At 38.8% G+C, this 27074-nt stretch overlaps 2 protein-coding genes across 2 annotated transcripts in view; both read right to left on the bottom strand.

Annotated features, from left to right (window-relative positions):
- Positions 1-10827, bottom strand: part of wdr90 (WD repeat domain 90) — a 28529-nt gene extending 17702 nt beyond the window's left edge. Inside the window, exons 1-15 of the mRNA XM_074663732.1 lie at positions 10508-10827; positions 10273-10364; positions 9986-10162; positions 8370-8508; positions 8089-8259; positions 6026-6152; positions 5844-5911; positions 4154-4266; positions 3764-4003; positions 3597-3659; positions 3417-3485; positions 3201-3311; positions 1670-1815; positions 1512-1569; positions 1232-1350 (exon numbers count right to left, since the gene is read on the bottom strand). Coding sequence (XP_074519833.1) covers positions 1232-1350; positions 1512-1569; positions 1670-1815; positions 3201-3311; positions 3417-3485; positions 3597-3659; positions 3764-4003; positions 4154-4266; positions 5844-5911; positions 6026-6152; positions 8089-8259; positions 8370-8508; positions 9986-10162; positions 10273-10364; positions 10508-10520 — 1706 coding nt within the window. The 5' untranslated portion in view covers positions 10521-10827. The remainder of the gene's footprint in view (positions 1-1231; positions 1351-1511; positions 1570-1669; positions 1816-3200; positions 3312-3416; positions 3486-3596; positions 3660-3763; positions 4004-4153; positions 4267-5843; positions 5912-6025; positions 6153-8088; positions 8260-8369; positions 8509-9985; positions 10163-10272; positions 10365-10507) is intronic.
- Positions 10828-11770: 943 nt separating this feature from the next.
- Positions 11771-20272, bottom strand: LOC141785262 (glucagon receptor-like). Its single transcript, XM_074663455.1, has 14 exons — positions 20078-20272; positions 17760-17837; positions 17574-17676; positions 17360-17470; positions 15672-15793; positions 15146-15252; positions 14674-14830; positions 14416-14575; positions 13087-13147; positions 12946-13015; positions 12747-12838; positions 12419-12557; positions 12265-12306; positions 11771-12176 (listed from the first exon to the last, which is right to left on the bottom strand). Exons 2-14 carry the CDS (start codon positions 17817-17819, stop codon positions 12105-12107), a joined length of 1296 nt encoding a protein of 431 aa, XP_074519556.1. The 5' UTR covers positions 17820-17837; positions 20078-20272; the 3' UTR covers positions 11771-12104.
- Between the last annotated feature and the right edge of the window lie 6802 nt (positions 20273-27074).

Here is a 27074-nt window from a genome sequence, read left to right as displayed (position 1 = left end):
GCTATTTAAATAATTTATTTAGATAAAATAATTCAATTTGTGTGGCCCTCTTAGTGCTATAACAGTTGATTCCATGTATTATTTCCTCTGCTGAGTCACATGACCGGCTGCACGGAACTCCTAATCACTGTGACATCAACACGTAACTGCAGCAGAGTGAAGGGTGAAATTTATTCACAAAAATTTTAAAAACAACTCCTCACAGAGGCCACAATTTTACCCAAATCTGTGTAAAAATATGATATTTTTTTAGGAAATTTTGTCAGGAATCCATCCATGACATTTTTAAAACTGTATGACTTTTACTTTTTTGTCTAGAGGCCCAAATGGGGCAGCACATGTGGGATTGAGTTTTCCCATGTATTTACATGGAAGGAGCTGAGAGGGATCACTGACTTTGAGGGCTTGCCACAATAACAACTTCCATAGGATTTTTTGTACAGCAGGGTCTGGTCTGTCATGTGAGTGATTTTGAGGCCAATATCACTTATGGTTTCGGAAGAGCTAATTTTTGAAGAAGGGTAAAAATGCAGCAAAATCCTATTTTGAAAGGCAAATTCTAGGCTTCCTTTGCGAGACAGACAAAAAAATCCACCTTTTTCTTGTGTGTCTCAATGAGACAAACATTTTGGCGTTGGTTTCATCTTTCTACGACATTCCTACCACCAACTGGGGCCGTTTTAGTGTTTTTTTGAGTGCCTAGGTGGCGCTAGAGGGCATATTATGGGATGTTGGGGGATATGTTTAGTATCATATTCAAGTTTTTTTGCGATTGCAGGGTGTGTGCCAATTTTGGTGAGTTTTTGAGCATGTTTAGGGGGTCTAATGTGCGTTTGGAATAATAAGAAAGAAACAGACAAAATACAATAGTGCCCACTTCCTGCAGCTGAGGACCCTAATAATACGAATTTATGTTGAAGAAATGGTCACAACTTTTAAACTATTTAAGAACTCATTAGAGCTTGAGCTTGCTAATTAATGACTTTGGCACATTCAAAGTATATACTTTGTAAACAAATAGAATATGAAGCAAAAAGCACAGGTCTATTCACTTTTTGTAACCCTGAAATGTTTCACTAATTGTAGAAGTACTCAAGTGGCTTCAGCTTTATTCAACAAACCAAGTATTTTTTCCATCAAAATCAACAGAGCCGTGACAGAATCCTATCTTAAACAAAAAAAAATGCACTTTTTGATAAAAGAGAAAAATGGAGGAGAAAATCGTGAATACCTGGTATCATCAAAGGAAGCCACCTTCATCGTGTGGATGTCTACATCTGTGTGTACTTTGGCGTGGATGGTCACCTCTCCACCTTTACTCACATTCAGCGTGTTCCACACCACCACCATCTACGAAAGGTTAGAGCAAGGATTGGAGGATAAAGGTCAGCACACAGGGGGTTCAAATGAAATCACAAAAAGGAATCAGGAGAAGAAAAATAGGTGATCCTTTGGTGTTTGCAAAAACCTTTGAGTTTTTATGTGGAGGTCTTAGAACATGTGCCACTCACTGTTTTACAGAGTCTGTCTTTACCCACTCCACAGAGAAGCCCGCCGCTGCGTGAGAAGCTTGAGATCAAAGAAAGATGAGGGTTGTTTTTATTAAACATGGGCTTATCGTGATGTAAAATTAAGACAGGAGTTGTACATGAAGGCGTGCGTTGGTTACCTCAGACAGGAAAAGGAGTGAGCATGAGTCCTGAACATGGCCAGGCAGTTTCCTTTGTGATAGTTCCAGACTCGGACCACGCTGTGGTGGCCTGTTTGTGCAGAGGCCAGCAGTGTTGTGTTGCTGTTAAAAGCCAGCGCTGATATCTACGGGAAGAAAGAAGGACATATGTTGTAAGTTTGCTGGGTTTCATTCAGTGACTCTTCCTAAAATTTTTCTTCAAGTTGTTTTAAAGAATGTTTCTCAGAAAAATCTAAAGCGGCTTCAGAAACCTGCTCTTAACCTGCAGAATAGTTTCCACTTGTGTGCAAGTGAGTGAGAGGAGAGAAGAAACTGAAACTTAAGTAGGCTACTTGTTGTCGCATTTGTTTCTCTCGCTAAAAGAGAATCAGGTGGGTATCTTACAGATAGCAAAGCAAGCCCAAATAAGAAACTACACTTAAGAAAACCCAAAACCTTAATGTTATGCAGGTCAACCTTTTCACTGCTGACCAAAAATATATTCTACATACATGCAGTCTTCGAGTTACAAATGACATACATTTAAAATAGACATTTCAATTCCAGAGGTGTTGAGTAACTAAGTAAAAATACTTTGTTACCTTACTTGAGTAAAAATTTGGGGTATCTATACTTTACTTAAGTAATTATTTTTCAGCCAACTTCAAAAACTAATATGCGTCGTAGGAGCTTCCAAACAGAGTGGCGTAAATTTGAAATCTGCTTTATTTTCTTACATACATTTTTTTTTGTTGTTTTCTGTATCATTGTATTGTATAATGTGTATCAGATGTACATTTCGATTTTATGGAGCAATATTTTTATATGTATGTAATATGTTTTGTATGTAATATGTTTTGCACCCTCTTTTATTTTACATTGCTGACCTTGTCTTGGATAGTGTTCTGCGATAAACTGCAGAAAAATCAAAATCAAAAGTTCCAAAAAACAAAACAACCTAAAACCTGCAAATTGACGATATGCAAGCAACTGTTTTTCCCTCCTCTTTTTCTGGGTTGATGGGGGAGTGTGCTGCTTGCTGTTAGAGGAGCACTAGCAGAGAGACGTCTTAAAACATTTTGGTCATAACTTGTGCTCGATAGTCGTGACATATCTATTCCATAAATCTTAAGTGCAACGGCCTGCGATATATGGAGTTTATTCAATATATCCCCCACCTCTAGGTGTAAATGTTAAAAAAAGTGATCAACATGCAGCTGAGAGCGGTTTCTTCACGTTAAATGAAAACTCAAATCAGCGGTTCCCATCGAGGTCACAGAAACCTTTCAGAGCCAAAAGCTTTTTACAACCACAGAAAAATTTGGTTTTAATGTTAATAACTAAGTTTTAATTACTATAATTTAATTCAGTACCTGTTTGTATAGAAAGGTTGTTATTGGTGTGAATGTTTTTTTCTTTTCAACAGCCTAAGATGAATGAGACCAAATTTCTGTACAAAAACTAAACAGCTGTTAGTAAATGCTCCTTTAAAGGACCAGGAAAAGAGTGAGTCACATTAAAGCTCAGTTACCTTATCAGTGTGACCGATGAAGAACCTCTGCTGGTTCGAGGAAACGCTCATAGAGACGATGATCGCGTGGCATGGATACACCACAGCATCTCCAGATTTGGTCCAAAGAGCCTACAGCCAGTTTAATCAACATGTTAGGCCTCTAACACACGTTGAATGACTCTTGGGAGTAGGAAATGTGTTAAATACAAGCTGATGGGCTAAAAATGAGCATACACATCTGGTTGTTGCTCCTCCGAATCCGATAATGCGGCTAAGGTTGAGAATCGGGTCTGGAAGCAGCTTCTGACAAAGAGAGCAGAAAAAGCAAAGTGTGAAGTTTTTATTAGTTCTTTAATTAAAAATGAGTCAGAAGAAGCTGGTTTAAGTTTAGTCTGCACTGTTAGCTTGTCTTACCTGCTGCCTGGATTCTCTGGATGATGATAAATGAACAGGATGTGGAACAGGAGTGCGAACAAACTAGGAACAAATAACGATCAGTGTCATTAATGCTGCCTCCAGGAAAACGCACGGTACAAAATCACTTGAAGAAATGTAGATTGTACAGTAATCTCTGCTTTCACCTCTTCCTCACTCTCCTCGGCTTCACTGCACTCATCCTCAGGATGAACAAACACATGCACTCCTCCATCACCAGCCTCCCAAGCGGACCGTGATGGAAGACGCTGTGAACTGGAGCTCGTGGACCCTCGCTGGTGCTCATCATCATTATTCTGAGAGAGCCATTCATCAGGCTCATGGCGAGTGGAGAGGGCGCCGAGCTCAGGGATGTTAGTCACCATGGGGTTTTGGTCCTTCAGGGGCTGGGGAAAGATGGAGAACGCCAGAAATAAAAATAACAGCTTCCTACCTTACTGCACTGAAAATACATGTATCCTGTAACTGCCAGACTCTGGAGCTGATTGTAATGACAGAGTCTGGTTTAAGTAAGGTAATTATTGTTATTCACTCACTGGTTTAGGAGCGGTGATCTGCTGGATGAGTGACACACGGTCCTGAACAGGTCTACTGAGGTCGACAAAACGGGGCTCCTCTCTCACAGGGCTTTTACTTTTAGAGACAAGTCCTGTGAAAACAAAAGGAAATCACAGTTTTCTGCTGTGATTACTAAGAATCATGGACTAAAACAATCAGCCCTGAAAAAATCCTCTTATAGCAGTGAACTTTTCAGAACAGTTCTTGTTTTTGTGAAGATGATGATTTCTTTTTTGCTTATGTCATCCATATGAAGGCATCACTTTTAGTTTATCTGTAATTTCAGTCATAACCAAGGCTCTTTTGACTTCTTTGCAGTGGCTCCTTGTAGCTTTAAAAAAAATTCTGCAGATTTTAATTCTGTGTGAATGGACTCATTTAACTACTGATATGACAGTTTAATGTGCAGGCTTGATATAGGGCAAAATATTAGCAAAGAACAAGTGATGAGTTGAGCAATACTGTCAATATGGCCACAAATTCAAATGTTTTTAAAAATGTAAAATATTTTGGTTTTGAAATTGATTTTTTCTTTGATGTCAATATTTCTTAATATTTTCCTTTTTTTTTAAATGTTTGCATATTTATAAAAATTGCAAATCTTGGAAAAATTAAGGTTCCAAAATATGTATTTTTTTATTTTTGAATACTTAAACTAAAACTAAATTTTGCAATTTTTTTTACTTTTGGAAAAATTTAGGTTCCAAAAAATGTATTTTTTTCAGGTTTTGCAATTTTTTTTTAACTTCAAAATTTGTGAAATATTTTAAAATTTATTAAAAACAAAACCACAGGAGCCTTGGAAAATACTAGCAAACAAAAAAATGATGAGTACCATGATATTTTCAGTAAGGTATCAAATTCAAATGTATTTTTTAAATGTAAAAAATTTGTTTGATTTTAGTTTTTAATTTTTTTGCAGTTTTGAAATGTCATTGGGTTTAAATTTTTTAAAATGTCAATTTTTTCTTGATATTAATTTTTTGAAATTTTGCATGTATATTAAAAAAATGCAAATTTTGGAAAATTTAGGTTCCAAAATATGTTTTTTTTTTGCATAGCTATAAAATTTTTGCATTTTTTTTTAATTTTTGGAAAAATTTAGGTTTCAAAATATGTATTTTCTTTTATGTTTTGCATTTTTTTATTTCAAAATTTGTGAAATATTTGAAAATTTATCACAAACAAAATCACAGGAGCCTCGGATGTTTCTCAAACATGATACTCAATTTGTCCAACTGTTCAATACCTGGATACTTTCCAACACTGGTGCTTTAAAACATCAAAATCTTCACCACTTTTATGTTATATGGCATCAAAACAGCCGATTCTATCATCGCGTTTCAAGCCCAATGGAAGAGAGACAGCAGTCAAGGTCAAGTTACATCAAGGTTAAGCTAATACAGTGAACAAAGAGGTGAAAAGCAGAACAGGACAAATCCCTGAGTCACCCTGACTGCCCCCTGTTGACGGAAAGATGAACATACCATAAGAATAAAGCTTCAAATGATTGATGATTAAATTACCTGCTTCTACTGTAGGGTTAAGTGGAACACAACAAAACGTTTTTGACGTCAGAGGAAAAAAGCTTTAACGGAGCAAAGGGACAAAAGAATAACTCTTGTTAAGTATAGAACATATAGAACATATTAGCATGATATGACTCACTGGAAGTCCGGCTGGAATCGTCTTTCTGAATTGAGTCAAAGGGTAGTTTTGTCCCCGCTGATGGAAACCTGTCAGCATAGAGATGAGAGACTCCTCGGTACAACGGACTCGATAAAAACCTCTAGACATGATGTTTTTAACCCAAAAGAGTAACATTCTGGTCCCAGCTGAGGCTGACTTACCTGATGTGATCGTATAGATCATGCCAAAAGCCTCCCTTAGCAACAGGGAATGACATTTCTCTTGGTATTGGACCTGTCCCCAGAGAAGACGCCAGACCCATCAGCTTTGCTTCACCAAAGGAAACTCCTGTTGAAAGAGAAAATTGCAGAAAAGTTGCAAAGTGGATGAAACGGTGCAAGCTTTTCAGACACGCAGCAAGGTATCACTTTCCAGTTTCAGAGAGAAGAGGATCAAAAGTACTTTTGAAGGCAAACACTAAATCAAGTCACACTGACTGATCACATAAAAAGGACAGCAGGGATGTGGGGCTAACCACAGTGAAGAGTGACAATCAAAAAACCTTGAGCTGAAAACTTTCAGCCGAACGGAGAATAAGATTGCCTGGTCTGGAAACAGATGTCAGGAAAGATTTGTATTTTTTTGGATGTCCTCTTTGCCCTCAGGGGTAGAATGAGTCAGTTGGTCTAAGACAGTGATTCCCAACCTGTGGGCCGCGGCCCGAAGGTACTGCAAGTGGGCCGCCAAAGCTTTTCCAAAATAGTTTGATTTTTGTGGGGGTGGGGATGTAGTTATGTAAAAATAAAAACAATGCAACATGTTATAGATGCTGTGTTAGTGACTGCGGAGCCTCCAACATGTTTCTCTTGTATTCAGTTCAGTCCTTCATGTTCAATCTTTATTTAAAAAAAAAAGTGCTCTCAGAACGCATTGTATGGCTGGGCTTCCGCTACATGTACTGGATCGTGGCACACCGCCACGACAAAGTAAAAGTCGCCATGCCTTCTGTATTATGATCTTTTCTTTTTCTGATGTTTCAGACATAAATTTCATTGCACATAGCTCTTATATGCAACTAAAACTTTGAGAATGCCACAAAAAATTTTTGACGCTGCCTGTCAAAAAACAGTGATCTTTCAGAAGCGAATCATCTCTCCATGTTCTCATGTGAGCTCACGCTCATGGTTGGATCATATCACGGTCTAAACTGATAAAAGACAGAGCTCTGGTGGGTATTTGCCGTTCACAGCTCCCAGCTCTCAGCATTGCGCACAGCGCAGTTCCGCTCCGATGCGCACAAGACGCACGGTTGCTGGAGAAAAAACAATTCCACGCTGACCCTGATCATTCATCAGTGTTTACAGATGGGCGTTTTCTGTGTATAAAGTCAGCGCAAGCAGAAGTGCCCCTGTCACTCTGTGGTTTATATTTGCTTTAAACTTCATCCTGATCAGCTGATCAGGGGTGGTGCAAACATACACATTATTACCATTTGTCTTGACTCACTACTTTAACTATGATTGTACAAATATTATTGCCCAAAATAAAATGTATTATATATTACTGAGCATCAGCCTGTCTAATAAATTTAAAATACTTTTTTTAAGCCCAGATAAAAAGACAGAGCTGACTGTAAACTGTGCCATTAGATAAGGCTAAACTATGTTTGTGTTAATTAATAATTAATCTATAGAGGTTTTAAGTTGTGGTATGTTTTTATGTATTTACCGGTCTTTGAAGGTGTGAATACAGGTTGTCATTTCATCAGTAGGCTGGGTTTAAGCTGCAAGTTTTTGACTCTGAGCATAGTTTGGATTGTTTTACAGTCAATCAGATCATTACATTTCAGTGTTTTCAGAGTGGGTTTGTTGGTTTTTACGTGGGTACATTATACGTAAGATCCTTCTGGCTCTTTTCTAAACGAGTTGTTCTATGTTCTCTGTGTAGGTTAAATATATTAATAAGTGAAGGGTAAAGTATGCTGTGATTCATGTAATCTGCTTTTGTTTTTGGCAGTGGGAAGTACTCAGTGATTCATGCAATATATGAATCACTTGTGTTGTGCGCTGATGGTGTATTCACAGACTGACAGCTCTGTTTAATAGAGCCGTGTTTAACAAGACGGCATTATATTATATGATGCAATTTACATTTTGTGGAACATTTATCTGTATGAGAGAAGCAGAGCATCACCACAACTCTTTGGTCTTTAAAGTGTGTGAATTGAAAAACACTTGTAAAGAAGTGCAGACAGTCATAGCCCTGCAGGTAAAACAACTCCTACCTGGATCCAGCAGCAGGTCACTTGTAAACATGTTTTTCACCGCCATGTTGGCACAAAGCTTGACGCTCTTCAGGTGACAGTAGCGGCGGTTGAGGTAGATGGAAAGAATGTATTGCAGATCAAGCATCAGACAGGTCCAACGCACTGAGGAAGGAGCTGGTCCCACCAAACCTGCACAGCATAGACATAGTTGATGCTGCAGAAAACTAAATTATGAGCACAAATACATCCAAAAAATGTCTCATGTCTTAGTGCAGTTGAGCTGAGGTCGTTTCTGTTACCGTGTCTTGCAGACTTGGCCGTGCTTTCATAGACAGAATCCTTCGCAGCTCCACACAGGAAAGGAAACTGAAGCCAGGTAGGCGTGGACTTGAACTCTTTGAACATGTTGGAGAAGGAGATACGGACCACCAGACCCTCCTACAGATTTGTACACAGACGGTGAGAGGGAGGGGGTGAGAAAATGTGTTCCTTTTGCATAAATTATCTTTCAGATCAAACCAGACTTTACATCCAAGATACCAGTGACGTTTAAGAAAAACACAGTGAATTCAATCAGAGGGACAAAGACCTAAAAGAGAGGAGCCAAAAAGTGACTGAAAATCCAGCATTTTATACGCTGTTAGTGCAGAGCTGTGGATGACTCTTCAAAATAAAATCATTAATGTTGATGCTAAAATGAATGATGAGTTTAATGGAAAGTTTTGAATAGGCCTGTCATGGTAATCAATAAATTAATTAACCGAACGATAAATAAAAACGTCCTCGGTAAGTTTGCCAGCCTGGATAAACTGACACGTGCATGCATGTTTGTTTTCCTCCTCTCTTTCCACCAAAGAGGCTGAATGAGAAGATGGCTCACTACGTCTATCTTTCCTAACATCAGGGTGCATAGGTTCTATAGCGGATTTAGTGGATTTATAGCGGAGTGAGCATCTGTCAAAAATGTGATCTTTGGGGTGAAGACGGGGCTGCTCTCGCGTACACACGGAGAGAGCTGAAGCGAGCGTCCTGAGGGGTAAGGAGGAAACACGCGCTAATATGAGTGATGGCACCAAAGATACGGTTCTTAAGCCGCCTGCCATAGCCCCAGTGTGGGAACATTTTGTTTTTTATCAGAATGAACAAAGTGTGAGCTCATGAACACCAACAAGCTGATAAGTCGCATTTGTTTGAAAATAGTGGCGACGAAGAAGAGGAAGAAGGGGAGGTGCAGCAGAGCCTTGTTCTTTGACAATCCGCTCTTACTGAGGCTTTTGGTCTGCAAAGTAAATAGAAATAAAAGCGCCAAATGGTGGGCGCTCAAAGACAGCTTCATTGCGAAAGAAATGCAGCCCTTCAATACAGTTGAAAGCCAGAAATGTTAAAAATGTTTGACAGACAGTACGGATTGACTGGGAAAAAGTACATGTTACAAACAATTCAGGAACTGTATAAACTCCCTTTTATTTAGGCTATAGTTTTTATTGTTGTTGTTTTTTTGGAGTTTTGTTTTTTCTTTAGAGACAGGGTCGATGTTTTATTGTTTTTGATTAGTATTAATTATTTTCATTGACATGTATTTTTTTTCTAAAAGAGAGTCCATTTCATTTTCATTGTATTTTTTTCTCTTTCTTGTTTGTTAAATTTATTATATTTTTTGTTTGATTTATTTTATTTAAAAGATCCTGACCTTTTAATTACAGTTAAATACTCTTAAGAAATTAAAGTTTCTTGCTTTTGATATGGTGTACTCACTTTATTATCCCATTAATCATAATTACATCAATGAAAAAATGGAAAAGAAATCAAAATAATATTGACAATAATATTGTTTATCGGCAATAATGTTTTGGAAAATTATCAGCTAGCAAAATTTGTTATTGTGGCAGGCCTAGTTTTGAATATAAAAAAGTACCTCTGCAGAAACATCCAGGTGAACCACGAAATATTTCCCCGGCGTTGGCCTGAAGAGAAGGTAGAAGTAGTGCCCTGTCAGCCCCAGAGACTGGTTGCTGTTTTTGGGTATGAGGATGTAGCTGTTGGCAGGAACAGGACCCTTGATGTGGAACACTGAGCATTTTAGTGTTTTGTTCTGGAGGAAGAAGAAGTGGTATTAGGTTAATACTTGAAGTGATATTCTTTGGCTAGGCAAAATCTTTTATTTGACTTTTATTCTTGTTCTTATAGGTGTGTTGAAGTTACCATGCATGTTGTTACATCCCCTTCTTTAGACGACTTCTTCCAATCTTCGACTTTGACATGTTTGAATATATTGACATAAGGATGCTGCCAACCTGCAAAGTCAAATCATGTCGGTTCATTTTTCATTTAATGATGTTTTGAGTTACAGCGACAACTTTTCTTGCTCTTTAAGAATTGTACAGCTTTAAATAACCATAGAAAATGACTTTGATTCACTGCTTTAAGCCAGTACTACCTTTGGAAGCCATCTGATGATCCACCTGATGATTCTCAGCCCCGTTCAAACTTAACGACGCTCCCAAAGCTCGTAGAGATGATGGCTAGCAAACACACCGCTATCTAACCGACAGGAAGTGCTCATTCTCGGTTTCCACAGACCAAAAGAGAGAAAACACTTTGTTTCACATCATTTTAAAAACGCGTTGTTACTCCACATCTCCCGGCTGGACATTAGTTTAGGGCTGACAGTGTTTACTGTAGCAGTTAAGCTCTTCCCGCTCCAACCTCTGCCGTTGCCAGCGACGCTAGTGACGTAAGGTCGCTTCCCTTCTCAAGCGCTTCTGGGTAATGAAGTCCATCGAGACAAAGAGGAAACCAACCACCTTAAACATTTCGGCAAAACGACTATCAAGAACTCCCAGTAAATACTTTTTTTTTTTTTTTTTTTTTTTTTAAGGTAACGTGCATTATACTGATTTGATGGAAGCCCACTTCCGCCAGTAAAAAAAATAAAATAAAATAAAATAAATAAAATAAAATAAAATGAAATAAAATAAAATAAAATAAATGAATAAAAAATGAACAAATATATAAATAAATCAATCAATAAATAAAAAGTTATAATTATGAGATTAAAAAATCAAAGCTATGAGATAAAACGCCTAATCAGAGACAAAAAGTCAAATTATTTGATAAAAATTCATAATTATGAGTTGAAAAGTCAAAATTATTTGATAGAAAAAGTCAAAACCCCGATATAAAAACTCATAATTATGAGATATGGAGTCAAAATTATAGGTTAAAACTTCATCTTTTAAAGATAAAGAGTCGAAACTATGAGATTAAAAAGTCACAATCATGAAATAAAAATTGTCATAATTTTGACTTTTGTTTTTCACACTTCATCTTATGATTTTGACTTTTAATGTCATGATTTCGTGTTTTTTTTTTTAAATCTCATTGTTTTAACTTCTTTTATTTACTGGTGGAAATGGGCTTCCACAGTTTTTAGATAAACTCTTTATTTTAATATTTACTGTACTTTCATGTTCATATTTACAATACCATCCCATTTTCTGTCAATACCAATTACCACAAACAGCTTGAATCAAATAACCATATTTGGTCTTGAGCCTTGACTCTTTTCATTTTTTTTAAATATACAATTTGTAAAATTTATATAAAAAATGACTAACAAATAATCACAATCATAGAATCACATACAGTTAACATATTTTCAGAAAACAAAACAAAGCATGACCTTAAAATGCACGGCAATGTATTCAGTCTGAGTCTATATTTACAGCATGTGGGAGTAACTCCACAGGGTCTTGAAGATGAATGATGAATGACACTTGCGCTGGCACAGCTGATTGTCTGGGATCATTCTGATCCCTGCACTGCTGGGTGCTGTCTGTGTTCTCTTGTGGACAGTGCAGCGATGATTCGATTGGCTGTGAGAGCGATGGCTGAACTGGATGTCTAAACACCAATGAACTGTCAGGAGTCTGTGACCCATCAGGCATCGGCCTTGCCATTGTCCCAGAGGATCGCTCGCGCTCTGGGACTGTGGCGATGGAGAAAGTTTCAACCCGTGAGTCAAACACGGCTAGTCACTGTCCACAGCAAACCACCTCAGCTTCTCTCCTCCAGCTGCGTAACTTCCTCTTTAGCTCTGTCCTCACCTAAACCCAGAATGGAGGGCTGTCACTGCAGATTAATGGCTGATGGAAGTAAAGGTTTAAAGTAAGAGTAAAGGACAAATCCACAAACCTCTTTATTGGCATAGCAGTAGAGCACAGCCACCAGAAAACCCTGAAACAAAGCAACAGTTCAGAAAATTGCAGCTAAGATGAAACAATGTGTCCGATGTTTTCTGCATGAGAGCATTTCATAACGAGAAATTGATTGAGCTTGTTAAACCTACCTGAAATGAATTGAGAAAGAGGGTGAAGAAGACTTTAATGTAGCGCAGAACGCCTGTTGTCTGCTCATCTGTAGCAAAGATGAATATGATCTCATGAATCCCAAACAGAGGGATGAGGGTAAGGGTTGCCTTGGCAAGCCTGACAGAACAAGTTAAAACAGCAGTCATCAACATTTATTTTCTGGCTTCATCTTTCTTCCTCCTCCTACCATCATCACTGATTCCCTGTGAGAGCCAGGGGGCCACGGCCTTGGCTTGAAAACATAGGAGAGTTGAGCAAATCTAATTATGAAGAGAGGGAAAAATGAATTTATTCTGGGAAACTTGCCGGAGCTTGTAATCTGGGTATCCGCTCTGGTTGCTGGCTCGTAGCTTGGAGAGAATCACCTTCAGGATCTTCATGAAAATGAGAAAGTTGATCTGTTGAAAAGGAAATCAAAATACCTGTTAGTCTTTATAAGGAAACGATGAAAGGAATTATCAACGTGGGGTGACAGCAGTTCACTCTTAGCATACGTCGTTCTTACAAGTGAAGCAAAGAGAATTGGGAAACGAATGATCCACCAGTAATTCATGTTCTCGTTGACAGCCCAGCACCTGGGAAGAGGGTAGACGTTACTTTTTCAATAAGGTAACACGTCTTTAAGATGTCAGTCAAACTCACTTACTCTTTGTTTTCTTTCAGTAGCTTCATTACCACCCAGGGAACAACAAAGACAAGCGGCGTTCCTACGGAAAACACAAAACACGTGTAAGGGCCAATCCCACTTCTACCCCTTCACCCTTGGTTTTGTGTGTGCAGGCGTAGTGAAGGAATGATATCGACAGATATATTTATCAGATATCCAATCCTTAGCTACTTAATATTAGTGTTTTGTTTTGAATTGTTGGTTTTATTTCAAAATCACTCGTTATAAAAATCTTGCTAATGGGGCTAAAGCAACAGGACAGCTAACAGCTAGCTTCATTGATGTCAGACCAGAGTGACAAGTTCGCAGTGAACGTACTTCCCTGCGGTGGGCTGCGTTTCATAAGTGATTGGACATTCATAAACTAAGAAAGGCACATGTTACTGTATTAAGAAGCTACATAATATAGCTTCTGAATACCGAAACGTTAGCTTAATGTTAGCTTTTCATGGCTTAGCTGTCTCGTTTTGTGTGTGATGCGGTACATGGTGGTGGTGTCTGTTTGCTGAGAGTTTGTCGCCCTATTAAGTTTATCATCTGTTGGTAAAAATATGTTTTGTTTGGAAGAAAAGAAACTGTGGCTGTTTTCCAAACCGCCTACTAAGTGCCTACTATTTTGACTGAAATTCATTATGTAGTAGTCAGTATCCAAAAACTTGCAAAATCTGAAGTATACTAAAAATCCCTGGATGTCCGACTGATTCAGGAAAATTTCTCAGTATGCAACAGACCAGTCTACCTGGCATACTGTTTCCCACAATGCACGGCGGAAACGCTATTTGTCTATGCAGGTTTTGGTGAATTACCGCCATCTACTGGAATGAGTCGGCATTATAATTACACAACACTAATGTTAGATCGTCCATGAGATAGAAGTGAAGTGATGTGAAGAAACACCAGTAAATCTTGTCACTTCCAGTCGTACAATGCCTTACAGTGAAGTTTTGGCAAACAGCAAACTCGCTCGGTCTGCTCCATTCAATGTGGCGATTTTGTAAATACTGCCATGCTGCAAAAACCACCCCCTGGCTCTACCCCCTCTGATAGAACTGACCAATCAGAGCACAAAAGGCTGTGACGTTGCGAGGTTACTGGAGGTCATTCTCCAAACGGAGCGTTTCAACGAGATCTTCAGAATGGCCTAAAATGAGGATATTGAGAACGATATTGTGGGGCAATGAAGGAACTAAATGACTTGTACTGAGGGCAGAAATGCTTTACAGGCATCCTAGTCTGGCATAGTGAAGAGGAGAAACAAGCATGATATGTCCTTTTTAAGCATGTCGCACGTTAAGTCCAGAAACTTACCCCAGCCGAGACAGATGTAAGGCAAATACTTGTTGTTGTCGATGAACACTGAGGCAATGAGCACTGAATACAGGTAAATCGCCTCTCCGAAGAACCAGTAGTGGTTGGCCAGGACACAGTATTGCATCATCACCTGTGCTATTCTGCAGCCAATGGCAGCCTGGGGAAAGGGATCATAAAAAACATGATTCAAATTTTTAAAAATGTGCTGCAAAGTTTCTAAAAAATAATAAATGAGTGGTTTACTGCCAGATCTACCTGGTGACTGAGCATCTCTCTCACGTCTGTCTGTTTCATGATTTCCCGTCCCCAGTGGCGATCCAGCATGGTGTCCTTAACGATGACGGACACAGCTCGCAGTATGAGTGACAGGAAGAGGTTTGCATGGATGTAGTTCCTGGTGCAGTGGAGTTTCCTGTCAGGAGACGTGAAAAAACACTTTTCATCCATAGTTTACTGATTGTTTTTGGAGCATCGATGTTCTTGTTTTGTTTTTTAACCTCTCTCTTTGCTGCTTTCCAAATAATCCAATGAATTTTGTTTGCTCGCTTGAATCTGTTGGCTTTCACTGTGTTATTGTTTTATACACTAAATGTAAACTCCATGTTTTTAGCTAATTTTATGTAAGTGCACTTGTCCTTGTCTTTCATAGCACCACCTGTTCCTCTGTGCTGTATCTGATCCGTCATGAAAACGTTGAGTTTCTGGCAGCGTCTGTTGCAGAGCTCACCTGAAGCTCAGCAGTATGATGAGCGCCGTCACCAGCATGAAGAGAGACAGGGAGTAGCCGAACGTGTACAAGATCCTGAAGCTCACCATCAGCTGTTTGAACCACAGCTGCAGGACAAAATGGGAGCAGTTAGTTTTTGTAAAGGGTGAATTAGATCGAAACACAACCTCAGACCCCCCTCGGGATGAAGTAGAGCCGAAGCAATTGCAGTGGCATTCAGGGAGTCATTTGCATGAAAATAATGAATGATTACCCTTTCATTAGCTACTACTTCAGGCTGTCACAACCCCGACCGAATAAGACATCATCCTTACACAAAGTTTACAGCAGAAATAAAACTGCAGGTGCAGGGGGCATGATGTTAACTTCAAGATAAACCCAGACCTTACAGCATCTCAACAGATAACCTACACTTTAAAAAAAAAACATTACTGCTTTGGAGAAACAGATCGTTTATCTTAACAGACGAAAAGAAAAAAGTAGAAATAAATAACAACTCAGGCCAGGGACATTTTTCTTGCCATACCTCCTGAGAAGTGACCTCTTTCTCCTCCTCACACTGTGACATGTCCCTCCACACCTGCCCGCTGAGATCTCTCTCCCAAAGGCCGTCAGGGCCACACCGCCGCCGAACCGCGCCCTGGGACACTGAAACAAAGGAGGAGACACAAACACAATCTGTTGATCGGTCATTAGGCTTTCTCCTCACAGGTCTCAGAGCGTGGGAGCTACAGACTGGACAGAATAAACGTCAGTATGAAAATAGCAGAAAGCTGTTATTATGTGAGCTGTTTGTTGTATGATAAACTTGACCTTGGAGGGATATGAGCTTTGTGTCTGAGCTCAACACCAATACTGAGTGGAAACAGCTAGCTTACTAGTCTTAACACTTCGAGAATACACACAGAAAATGGGTAAAGTGATGTGAAAATCTAAAGGTTAAATGAAACCTCTGCCAGCCAATCAGAATAAACCCTCAGTTATTCAGCTGTGACGTTTGAGAACCAAAAACTCTCAAAGACTCCCAGCGTCTGCACAAAACCATGAATCCAAAGTTTTCAAAAATCTTCAATTTGACTGTAGTTTCAAGAAAACATCCTATCAAGTGAAGTACTCTGTGTAGTATCCTTCAAGTAGTATGCCCGTATAGCAACCTATATGTAGCATCCTCCATACAGTGTCCTCCATGTAGCATCCTACATGTAGCATCCCCCATGAAGCATGCTCCATGTAGCGTCCTACATGTTGCGTCCTCCATGTAGCGTCCTCCATAAAGTGTCCTCCATGTAGCATCCTCCATGAAGCATACTCCATGTAGTGTCTTACATGTTGCGTCCTCCATGTAGCGTCCTCCATGAAGTGTCCTTTGTGTAGCATACTCCATGTAGTGTTCTCCACATAGCATCCTCCCCACAGCATCATCAGTGTAGTGTCCACCATGTAGTGTCCTCTGTGTAGTGTCCTTTGTGTAGTGTCCTTTGTGTAGTGTCCTTCATGTAGCGTCTTACATGTAGCGTCCTCCATGAAGTATGCTCCATGTAGCGTCCACTGTGTAGTGTCCTCTGTATAGTGTTCTTTGTGTTGTGTTATTCATGTAGCGTCCACTGTATAGTGTCCTACATGTAGCATCCTATGTGAAGCATGCTCTGTGTAGCGTCCTACAAGTAACGTCCTCCATGTAGTGTTCTCCTCTTAGCATTCTCCCTGCAGCATCATCAGTGGAGTGGGTAGTGTCCTCCGTATGGTGTCCTTTGTGTAGTGTCTTACATGTAGCTTCCTCCATGAAGCATGCCTTGTAGTGTCCTACATGTTGTGTCCTACATGTAGCATCCTCCACATAGCGTCCTCCCTGTAGCATCACTGGTGTAGTGTACTTTGTGTAGAAACCTTCCTTTAGTGTTTTCTATGTAGTATCCTCCATGAAGCGTCTTTAAGTGGTTTTGATTATCTAATTTATTTTAGTCTTGGATACACTAATTTTTTTGTGAGTTTGGGAATATTTGCTTTTGATTTTGAAGAGTTTTGAATTTTCATTTTTCCTTTGTGGACTTTTGGAGTTTAATAAATGCTTTTCATAAACATGCACCTGGCCCCTCCCCCTTTTTGTGTGTCAGCTGTTAACTCTAACAGTTCTTACTCTGACAGGATCTAAGTGTGAGAAAAACACATCAAAGGTAAATTTGTGAAGATTGTTTGAAATAAATGCAGGCGTACCTTTGTCAAACCAGGGCAGGTAGAAAGGACATGAAATGTTGACCACAGAGCCCGCAGGAGTGTCCGGCCAGCAGGCGTATCTGTCAAACGTCCTGTTACAGAACATCCCTGCTACAGAGGAAACAGAAAACACACAAGTTCAGAATCAACAAACTTCCATCCCTGGTGTTTTCCACATCCTCCCTGTATCAGAAAGACTGAGCACTGTCCGCACCTTGAGGAAACGGCTCGTTCTCAATCATTTTGACGCAGTCTTCTTTATACTGGACCCATTTTCGATACGTCTCCTCCAACACTTTCCCACTGGCCATCTCAAACTGGAGGCAGATCAGCAGAAAAGCTTCAGATCAAAGTGTGAAACCCTCTGACCTTGAATGAAGAAGTTAAAATAAAGACTGACCATTGGCAGTTTGAGAATCAGCAGGCAAATAATGAACATTTTGTCTTGTGTCCTGTCCATTGCTGCAGACTGTTCCTCCTGGAGATGAGAGGAAGAAAGAAGTTAAGATATTTCTGATGATTGCACAGTCGTTCAAACTGTTTTCTTTAGCTGATCTGCTCTGATCTGAAGAGACCCTTTGATAATATGAACCTTTGATTTGTGCTTGACAACAAAGAGTGCCGGCTACGCAGTCATAAGTCGCTCTCAGACTGTGAAAATTACTGCTATTATTTGCACTTACTGCAATTATTCACACCTTGACTTATACAAAGTGAGGTGAAGCATATGAATGGTTCAGACAGAAAGTTGTGGATACGTATTTCCAACAAGTTCTGATAAAAATAATCAACATCTCTAATTGCTTACATTATGTCCTGGAATAGCTCGCGAGTTGAAAAGTGTTCGCTTTTTGTCAGGTTTAACGCCTGATCAGATCATCATCAAGAGTTTACCATACCAACTTTAAGCAACTTTAACCATCTGTTGCTCCACTTCTGCTCTTAGCATTCACCAATTCACCAGATGATCGGCTCAACTCTACTTTGGTGGAGATCTACCTAAAGCTGCTTCTGCACAAGGCAGATATAGCGCCAACTACAGGCCTATGTTTTCACTACAGTTCTTTCAGTCCCTCTGCGTTTCCGTTTTAGCGTTTTCAGATGAAATGCTGTTGTGTAAATGGGGCCGAAAAACAACCACAGTTATAAACCAAGTACTGTAAAGGTCGATAAAATAAAAAGACAAAAACAGATAAGAAAAACAGATACTCAAACAAAACATTAGAAACACAGAAAATGAAATAAAATGGAATCAGATCAGGCAAAGAAACAAGGTCTCTCTGAGGTTAAAAGCAAAAGAATAACAATTGTTTTTTTCAGACGCCTTTTGAACAACTCCAACTGAAAGTTTGATTGACCAATTTTGAACATTTGATCCAAACCAAAAACCAAAATCCCATCAGATTACCTTTGAACAACTGGTCCAAAAACTGTGTATTTGGATCAGAGTGATCCAGTTTAATCTTGCTTTGAAAAACCAGCATAAAAACTAGGGATGGGTACCAGATTAGGTTCTTTTATAGGTACCAACCAGTGGCGTTTCTCCTGGAGGCCAAGGGAAGCCATGCTTCTGCTCTTTTTTCAGACTGTAGCTGTGATTTAATGAAAATACTCTTTTTTAACAGTTTCGATAATTCTTCTGTGTTTCGTCACTGTCATCTCCTCCTTATTTCTCTCCTCTACTTATTGAGCATTTTACGATGTGTAGGACAGCGCCCTCCTTAATGTGATGTGGGGAATGAGTGGTGAAAACACAACATTTCACACTGTTGTCCACAAGGAGGCCAAGCCGAGTTGGCGTCCCTTGGTGAAAAAAAAACAAGAATGACAAACCAATCAGATGAGGCTGCGGTCATGACACAGCTCACCTGTGATTGGCCGAGACTGTGTCAAGGGAAGCCTCAAACCAATCAAATCACAATATCGTCATCATAAAGCCACTGAATGAAATCATGGAGATTAGCTCGTTAGCAGAGTGCATGAAGCGGGTAGCTGTGCATTTGAGTGGGCGGTTGACTAAATTAATAAGATGTTTAAGCTAAGTCAAGAGGACGATGTACGAGTGTGAACGAGTGACTGAGGGTGGGAGAGTGAAAGGGTGTGTGTCGGTGTTCAAAGTGTCGGTTACATAACAAGTGTGTATAAGTAAAATCAGCGCTTTAACAGGTCCTTTCATTACAGGAAATAGCAATATACAAGCTGCAACATAGTCTTTTATGTACCACACTCCCTAAAAATCATACAGATGAAGGGCTTTGTCTCACTTGGCTTCCTCAATAAATATCCCCACGCTCCTGGTACCAACTTAATTCTGTCAAAAGCACCAGGTACCAATTCACATGAAATCAAAAGGTACCATGTTAGGTACCTAAATGCATCCTTGTGACTGTGAGGGAGTGGAGGGGTAGGTAGAGTAGGCGATTTTCCACGCTGGACATGAATGCAGCATTGCAAGGTTATATACTGAAGGGTAAATATGTTAAATTGAAAAGAATTAACATTTTATTGTTAAAGAAACATATATTTTTTTAGCACATAAACACATTAAAGTACCGAAAACTAGCACAGTTGATATGAATTGCCAGATACCAGGCATCGCCTTTGAACCACATGGCCCCTGATTTTCACACTTCCAGTATTTTTCCGCTCACCTCCCCTCTGCTGCTCTCTGCTCTGGCCACGCCCCCCTAATCAGGAAACCCGGAGCACCCAGCTCACCTGCACCAGGCCCAGCACTCAGACCTGTTCTCCAGTTCTTTGCCAGATTGTTTTCAGCATTCATGAAAGACTTCCCAGCAGCCAGTTCTGGTTTGGTTTCCTGGCCCCTGTCTCCTACCCATCTCCTACCACTGCCCCCTTTTGGACTTTTTAACGGACTGGTTCCTGGTTTAGATCCTGAGCCTTCCTGTTGATGTTCTGCCTGTCCCTCACGGTAAGGCTGCTCTTTTTGTTTTATGCTCTTGGTTGTTTAAAAGACATTGTTTGTCTCTTTATTGTGCTACATTTGGGACCAAATATGAGTTAGTTTGCAACCTCTGGTGTGGCCATTCAGGTTTCAGGACGTCCATTTTTTAGCCTCTTGTAAAGTCAATCGTCTTACGTTGGAAGACTTATGTTCCAGGAGCAGAAATACTTTATTAATCCCAGGGGGAATTTGGAGCTTGGTATTTTCATTGCTCTTTACACAACACAATAGTTGGAAATGTTCAAATATACAGTCCGCTGAGAAACTGTCCTCCTTCAGCAGAGAAATGAGAAACCAGCCAAACCGTGCACAAACATCCTGCAGAGCGAGGTTTTCACTTCCACCATCCTTTCATACAAACAAAGCGATTCCTTTGATTTAAATATCAGCGGAGGATTTCTGCAAACCGAGAAGTGAAAACGCTTTTCATGTTGGAATCACTGCATTAATGCTTCAACAAAGAGCGTTACCTGCAGAGATAAATCCGTATCCTTCATGTTTCACATTCTGTGCAGAATCCACTCCACAACACTTAACAGCAACAGCAGTATGTCTGAAGGAGAAATTTCCACGTAGATTGATTGAAGTGAGCTCCAGTTCTTTTTTTTTTTCGTAAACAGCTTTCATGTAAAGGTTTGAAAATGCTATTAAAGGGCTTGTCCACTTTTTATCTGCCTCATTGAGGAGGACTCCAAGGACCTGCAGCGTGATGACATTTCCACCTCCTTCACAACAGGGGATGGAAATAAAGGCCCAATCAGTTCCCCAAACATGGTTTCTGCCATGACACACACCAAGTGGTTTTTAAACTTATTAGTGGGATTTTAGTGCCTCGTGAAGAGGATAGAGGAGTGTTGGAAAAAGAGAGGAGGATATCTGTGGTATCCAGCCCCGGCCTGCCTCCAAATATTACCAGGCACCTGTTGACGGTAATTTTTTTTTTTATTTAAACTCAGTTTTTATTGAAATTTAACAAATTACACTATTTCCGCTTCATGCACTCTGCTAACTGAAAGGTCCGTACAAACAGGAGTTTTGCCCTGTTAGTTTCTATTTATCTTACACATCCACTGTAACGCTGAAACTTGTATTTTCAACTGTTTTCAACTCCGATTTTTTACTCACGAGTAAGGAGCGATTTAACTTTTCCTGATTGTTATTGAAATTAACGGCTGTTGCTGCACAGACTCTGAATAACAACACATCAGCAGCGTGAAAGTCATTTCTTTTTACTTTTTTTGGCTTCGTTTTTGTGCATCTACATGAGAGGCAGGCACATCATCCATCTTTAACGATACAGTCAGGAGTTTTTAATTAATCAATTAATCAAACTTTATTTGTATAGCACTTTTCATACAGGACTTTGTAATACAAAGTGCTTTGCATGGGAAAAAATATTTTTTACACGCTAACTTACTCAAACACACAAAGACAAAAAAGGGAATTCTGACAGAAAATAAAAATAATAGAACAATAATTAATAAAAAAAAAATACTAAAATATTAGAGAGTAAGATAAGTAAATGTGTTAATACATAAATAAATAAAATAAAATAACAATATAAAATAAAAGTTGGATAAATAATATGGTAAAATGAGAAAGTGTAGCTTCAGATGCATAATAAAATCAGTTAAAATAGGATAATAAAAGAAAAAGCATTTAAAAAAGAATAAAATTCCAATTTAAAAAAAAACAGGACTAAAATGTCAAAATAAAAAAAGGGTTAAAACAAATTAAAATATAAAATAAAATAATTATAAATACAATCAACTGAAAGCAAGATTATAAAGGTAGGTGTTGAGTTTTCTTTTGAAAATATGAACAGTATACTATGTTTCACTGTATGTTTCACTTCTTACTCTTGGAACAGTTAAAAGAGATTTAAAATTTAATGAAAGAACCTTAAAGGTCCCATATTATGCAAAAATCACTTTATTAAGTCTTTTAGTGAAATGTGTGGGTCTTTGTCTTTCCTCCCAGCCCACAAAATGTGATATTTAATGACAAAACCTGTACTTAGTAGTGCTTGTGAATGTAAAATCCTGACCTAAAACGAGCTGTTTGGAATTTGGGGATTTGCCGACGTCAGCGATTCTCTTTTTTGACCAATCAGGAGCAAGTATGACCTGATTGGTCCACCAGAGCAGATACCCCCGAACCCCTTCCCCGCCCACTCCCCTCCCCAAGTGTCTAGAGTTCATTTATCAAGGAAATCTTCCAGCTACACTCAGTAAAACTGTGCATGTGTGTGCTAGTCACTTCACGGCCGACTGCTTTTCCAACTTTGGACAGTCCAACAGAGGGCTAGCCAATAGACTGGTCCTGAATCCAGGCGCATTACCAACCATCCTCCAACAAACCTGGGACCCTGGAAATGTGAGTATTTTAAATGCTGTGTGCTGTGGAGCAGATGGAAGAGCTTTTCCTCAGTGTCCCCCCTGTCTCTGTGTTAGCTTCAGGATGCTAACTTTAGCTGCAGTTAGCCTGTTGTTTTAGCCTGTAATGTTACGGTAAACGAGCTTCTCTGTTTTCTAAACATTGTGCACTCGGAGCTCGTGGCGCCGCTCTCAGTGACGCTGAAGAGCGGGGCGGTATCAGCGGTGGCTCATTTACATATGAAGGCCACGCCCACTAAATCAGAGCGTTCTGAACAGAGGGGCTATGAGAGCCTGGAAACAATGCTGCTGTGCTTGATTTATTGGCTTTTTGGACCAAAACATGTTACTACCATTTCATGAAGACATCAATGATCCAGATTAAACTGCAGGAAAGGACACTGCAGACACTGACACACATGTAAAGAGGCCCAGATGAGATGACAGAGCAGGTTTATTCCTGTCAAAGTTGACACTCTGGTAGGAAAGTCCTGCAGACTCTACCTTCAAAGGACTGTACACAGTTGTAGGAATGAGTCACACACACAGGCTCTGCTATTTTTTGTGCTGCCTCAATTAGCAGCAATGTGGGCTCAGAGCTTTCCTGTGTCCCCTCCATCTGTGGGGGTCTCACCTGAGGCTATAGCTGTGCCGTGCTGCTGCCACTCAACAGGCTGACAGAATGAACCATGAAACAGACCTGGTTCTCTCCTTCTGTGGAGTCCTTATGAAAAAATAATGAAACTCAAAATCATTGAGATCCACACCAGTTGAACCAATTTTCACCTGCGGGACTCTAATTTTCAATTGTGAGCTCTGCAAATGAGCAGCTGCAATGAGAGCCGATTCACATCAAGCTGAAAGTCAGCAGGACACGGGTATTTTGGGGCTAATTAGGAGTCCATGTAGGGTCAGTCGAAATGGAACAGAAACACACAGATCTTTTTCTCTTTTACTTTTATGCGTGTACATGTTGTGTTTGCACAGCCTCATTTTGATTTAATATAATGCACGGCAGAGTTATCACAAATATTCATGATCAACACTCCGCAGCAAATAAAGGCAGCAATAAGCAAGGTAAACTGATGTAACCTTTGCCAGCAGCACTTTAATAAAAGTAAAATCCATAAGCTGTATGTATCCCTGAAATAACAGGTTTAATCCATCACTCACAGCAGCTCCTGTAAACCACCATGTGCTCTGAATTCACGATCATCTCAAGTTGTGCAGGTGCAGCTTTTCCAGTTAACCCCAAAACATCTATTTCAGCCCAAATAGAAAACATGATGTGGTTTGAATTAATGATAAAATGTTTTAAACATCCTGTGGAAATCGATCCATCAATGCACCAAACCCCAAACGCCGTCATACCTGATGAGTAAAGTTAGTTTTTCTCACTCAGGCTCACGCGTTGACGCTGCGTAATGCGCTATTTTGGATAAGATCCTTAAATTCAGGACGCTGTTGTTTGGTTTGGTTCACTGACTGAGTATAAACTATCAAAGGATTACTCACGGGTGACTGATCTGTCACAAAGTGATCTCAGAGCTGCGATGTTCACACGTTCCGTCCTGTCCGTGTCTGCTCCCTGGTCCTGCGCACAGCAGCTCGTCCGTAATGCTCATTCAAGCAAAGTGCGACTGGGTGCGCTGATGCTTCTCCTCACAGCCGTCCTATCGCGGCAGCTCACACCATCCTCCTGAAGAGTGGTGCGTTTAAGGTCTCAGCCGTCTGGATTCTGCGTTGGATGTTTCCCCCAACCTGTTTAATCCCAGATTATTATTTTTTTACAAAATAAACGCGTAAATTTCTTTCCTTAAACCTTTCTGTTACATAATATGTGTCCTTTTCCGTTTATTATGATTATAATGATGATGATTATTATTATAATTATTATTACTACTGTATTTATACTACTACTACTACAACGAATAATAATAATAATAATAACAATAACAATAATTATCAATATTATAATTATAATTGATAATATTAATCATAATAATACTTTTTATTTATTTATTATTATAACATTAGAAACCGAATTTAAACCAACACTTCCAGAGATTGTACAAGAAAAACTAGAAGAAAACACAAACAAATCTGACAAATGCAACAAATATACGTAAACTAGCAACAAAAAACCCCAACAAAATTAAAATCATAATAATTGTAATATATTCTTCTTCTTCTTCTTCTTCTTCTTCTTCTTCTTCTTCTTCTTCTTCTTACTTTTATTATTATTATTATTATTATTATTATTATTATTATTATTTTATTAGGCTAATAATGATAAAAATAGTAATTATAATAATAATGATGATAATTAAAATAATTAAAATAACAATAATAATAATAAATATAATAATATTATGTATTATTACTACTATTATTTGCTTTTTTAATGTTGTAATAATTATTTTTTATTGTTATTATTATTATTATAAGTATTTATGTATTGATATATTATTTTTTTATTTTGAATATATTTATTTATATTTTGATATTACATTAGCTAACACTACCAGAGATTTCACAAGTTAAATACACAAGAAGAAAACATACAAATAAAACTAACAAATATTACAAATAAACAAAAACTAACAACTACAACAACAAAAAAGAACAAACAAAAAATCTAAAAAACAAAAACATCAAACAAAAACAAACAAAACCAAACATTTATTTTCCTGACTTCTGAATTGGGTCTGTAAACCTCTAAGGATCTGTAGGACTGTAGGACCTTCTCCTTCTCTTTATCCCCCTCGTCCTCCTTCTCTTTACCTACGCACCATCTTCATCTTTCTCATAGTCATCATCTTCCCCAGCAGTTCTTTTATAAAGAGGACTTTTAGAAAACAACATTAAAATAAGATTTAAACATTTAAACTGCACGTGAAGCATTCAGCGACCGCATCACAATCCTTACGAATACATTGAATCCTGAACTCTTAGCTCACTGAAGCAGATAAATCCAGGGAAAAACTGACTGTTTTATTCTAAAGTTAAATCTATAAGGGTTAACTGTAAAATTTAGTCACTTATTGTAAATTGAATGTCTTTGATTGATCAGCAGATACTGAGTCCTCAGGATTCTGATCCTCCTGAGTGAAATGTGAAACTATAGGGTTAAAAAACACTGAATGTTTGCTCTGAGCCGTCTCCCTTCGGCAGCGTAGTCTCAGGTGCACAGTGGCAACAAGGTCGTGTTATTTTTGGTGTTGATGGACTGCTCCATTACCTCCTGCCTGCTTCTTGTTATCTATCAGACAGGTCTCATGTGGCTGTTGAAAACAAAGATTTAAGAGTTTGGTTTTTATCTTCTCATGGATTATTTTAAAGGAGAAGACGACGTAGCTGTGTTGCTTTTTGTGGACAGAAGATGGATTTTTGGTGAGAAGTTGATTCACCATGTGTCCTGCTTTCATGATGCTTTATTTCTGCAAGATATTCAAACTCCACGTGTCTTTGTTAGACGCTAAAACGCAGCATCAGGCTTCAGTAGTTGCTGACCTGGACATGAGAAGACCAACTAAATCTGGCACTTTCTCCCACGTCTGTGTGAGGATGCGAAGGTATCTGTCCTCAGAATGAAACGCTCAGAGGATGCTGCTCTCTTCCTGTTTGTAGGGCACTGCAGCGTGTGCTTAATGAAGCTCATTTCTCATGGCTGATTCCCTGAATAAGAGCCAGCAGCTTAGCACAAACATCAGCCCAATCAAATCACACATCCTAATTGGCTTGGCAGATATGATGAGCAAATTAAAGAGGATTGAAATTGATCCGTTATGTCTGGCATCACCTTTTGTTTACATGAACTTATGAGTCATACTTTTATCAGCTCAGTAAACCATGTTTCTGATCAGAAGGTTAAAAATTCTCATGCAAACTGAAAAAAGAAAATGGCAGACTTTCTAGGTTTGTTTGGATGCAGCTGGAGCTGTCCATCACTGCAAGGATCATATGGTCTGCAACTTTTACTTTGAGGAGGAGCCATTTTTCCTCAGCAAACATGGATTTAAGTAATTCAAGAACCACAAAATCGACTTTATGTTCTCAATATAATCTAGTGAATAATGATGTAAACACTTAAAAAAAAATTATAAAATGGTACAGGTGATGTCATTGTTTTCTTTCATTTTTTTTTGTTTTAATAAAACTGTAAAAATTTTGTAGAAAAATTGCAATTTGTTTTTTAATTTTTAAAAGATTTAAAAAAAAAAATAAAAAAAATAATTTGTAGAAAAAATTGCAATCATTTTTTAAAAATTCAAAATTCAAAAATTTGCAAAAATAAAGACATTTAATTAATTAAAAAAAATCAAAATTTTAAAAGAAGACTTCAATTGAATGTCATATATTTATAATATTGCTC

The sequence above is a fragment of the Halichoeres trimaculatus genome, unplaced genomic scaffold (genome assembly GCF_033239565.1).
Source record: "Halichoeres trimaculatus isolate MK-OKI-2021-1 unplaced genomic scaffold, fHalTri1.1 fHalTri1_scaffold_23, whole genome shotgun sequence".
NCBI classification, from domain to species: domain Eukaryota; kingdom Metazoa; phylum Chordata; class Actinopteri; order Labriformes; family Labridae; genus Halichoeres; species Halichoeres trimaculatus.
Note: the sequence above shows the minus strand (reverse complement) of the source record. Positions and strands in the feature narration are given on the sequence as shown.

Excerpts from the sequence above, each read along its gene's own strand:
- LOC141785262 (XM_074663455.1), bottom strand. The coding sequence starts at position 17,819 with ATGGACAGGACACAAGACAAAATGTTCATTATTTGCCTGCTGATTCTC. Across the intron at positions 14,831-15,145 it reads ATCATACTGCTGAGCTTCAG|GAAACTCCACTGCACCAGGA; the intron begins GTGAGCTCTGCA and ends GTCTCCTGACAG. Across the intron at positions 12,558-12,746 it reads TACCCAGATTACAAGCTCCG|GCTTGCCAAGGCAACCCTTA; the intron begins GCAAGTTTCCCA and ends TTGTTCTGTCAG.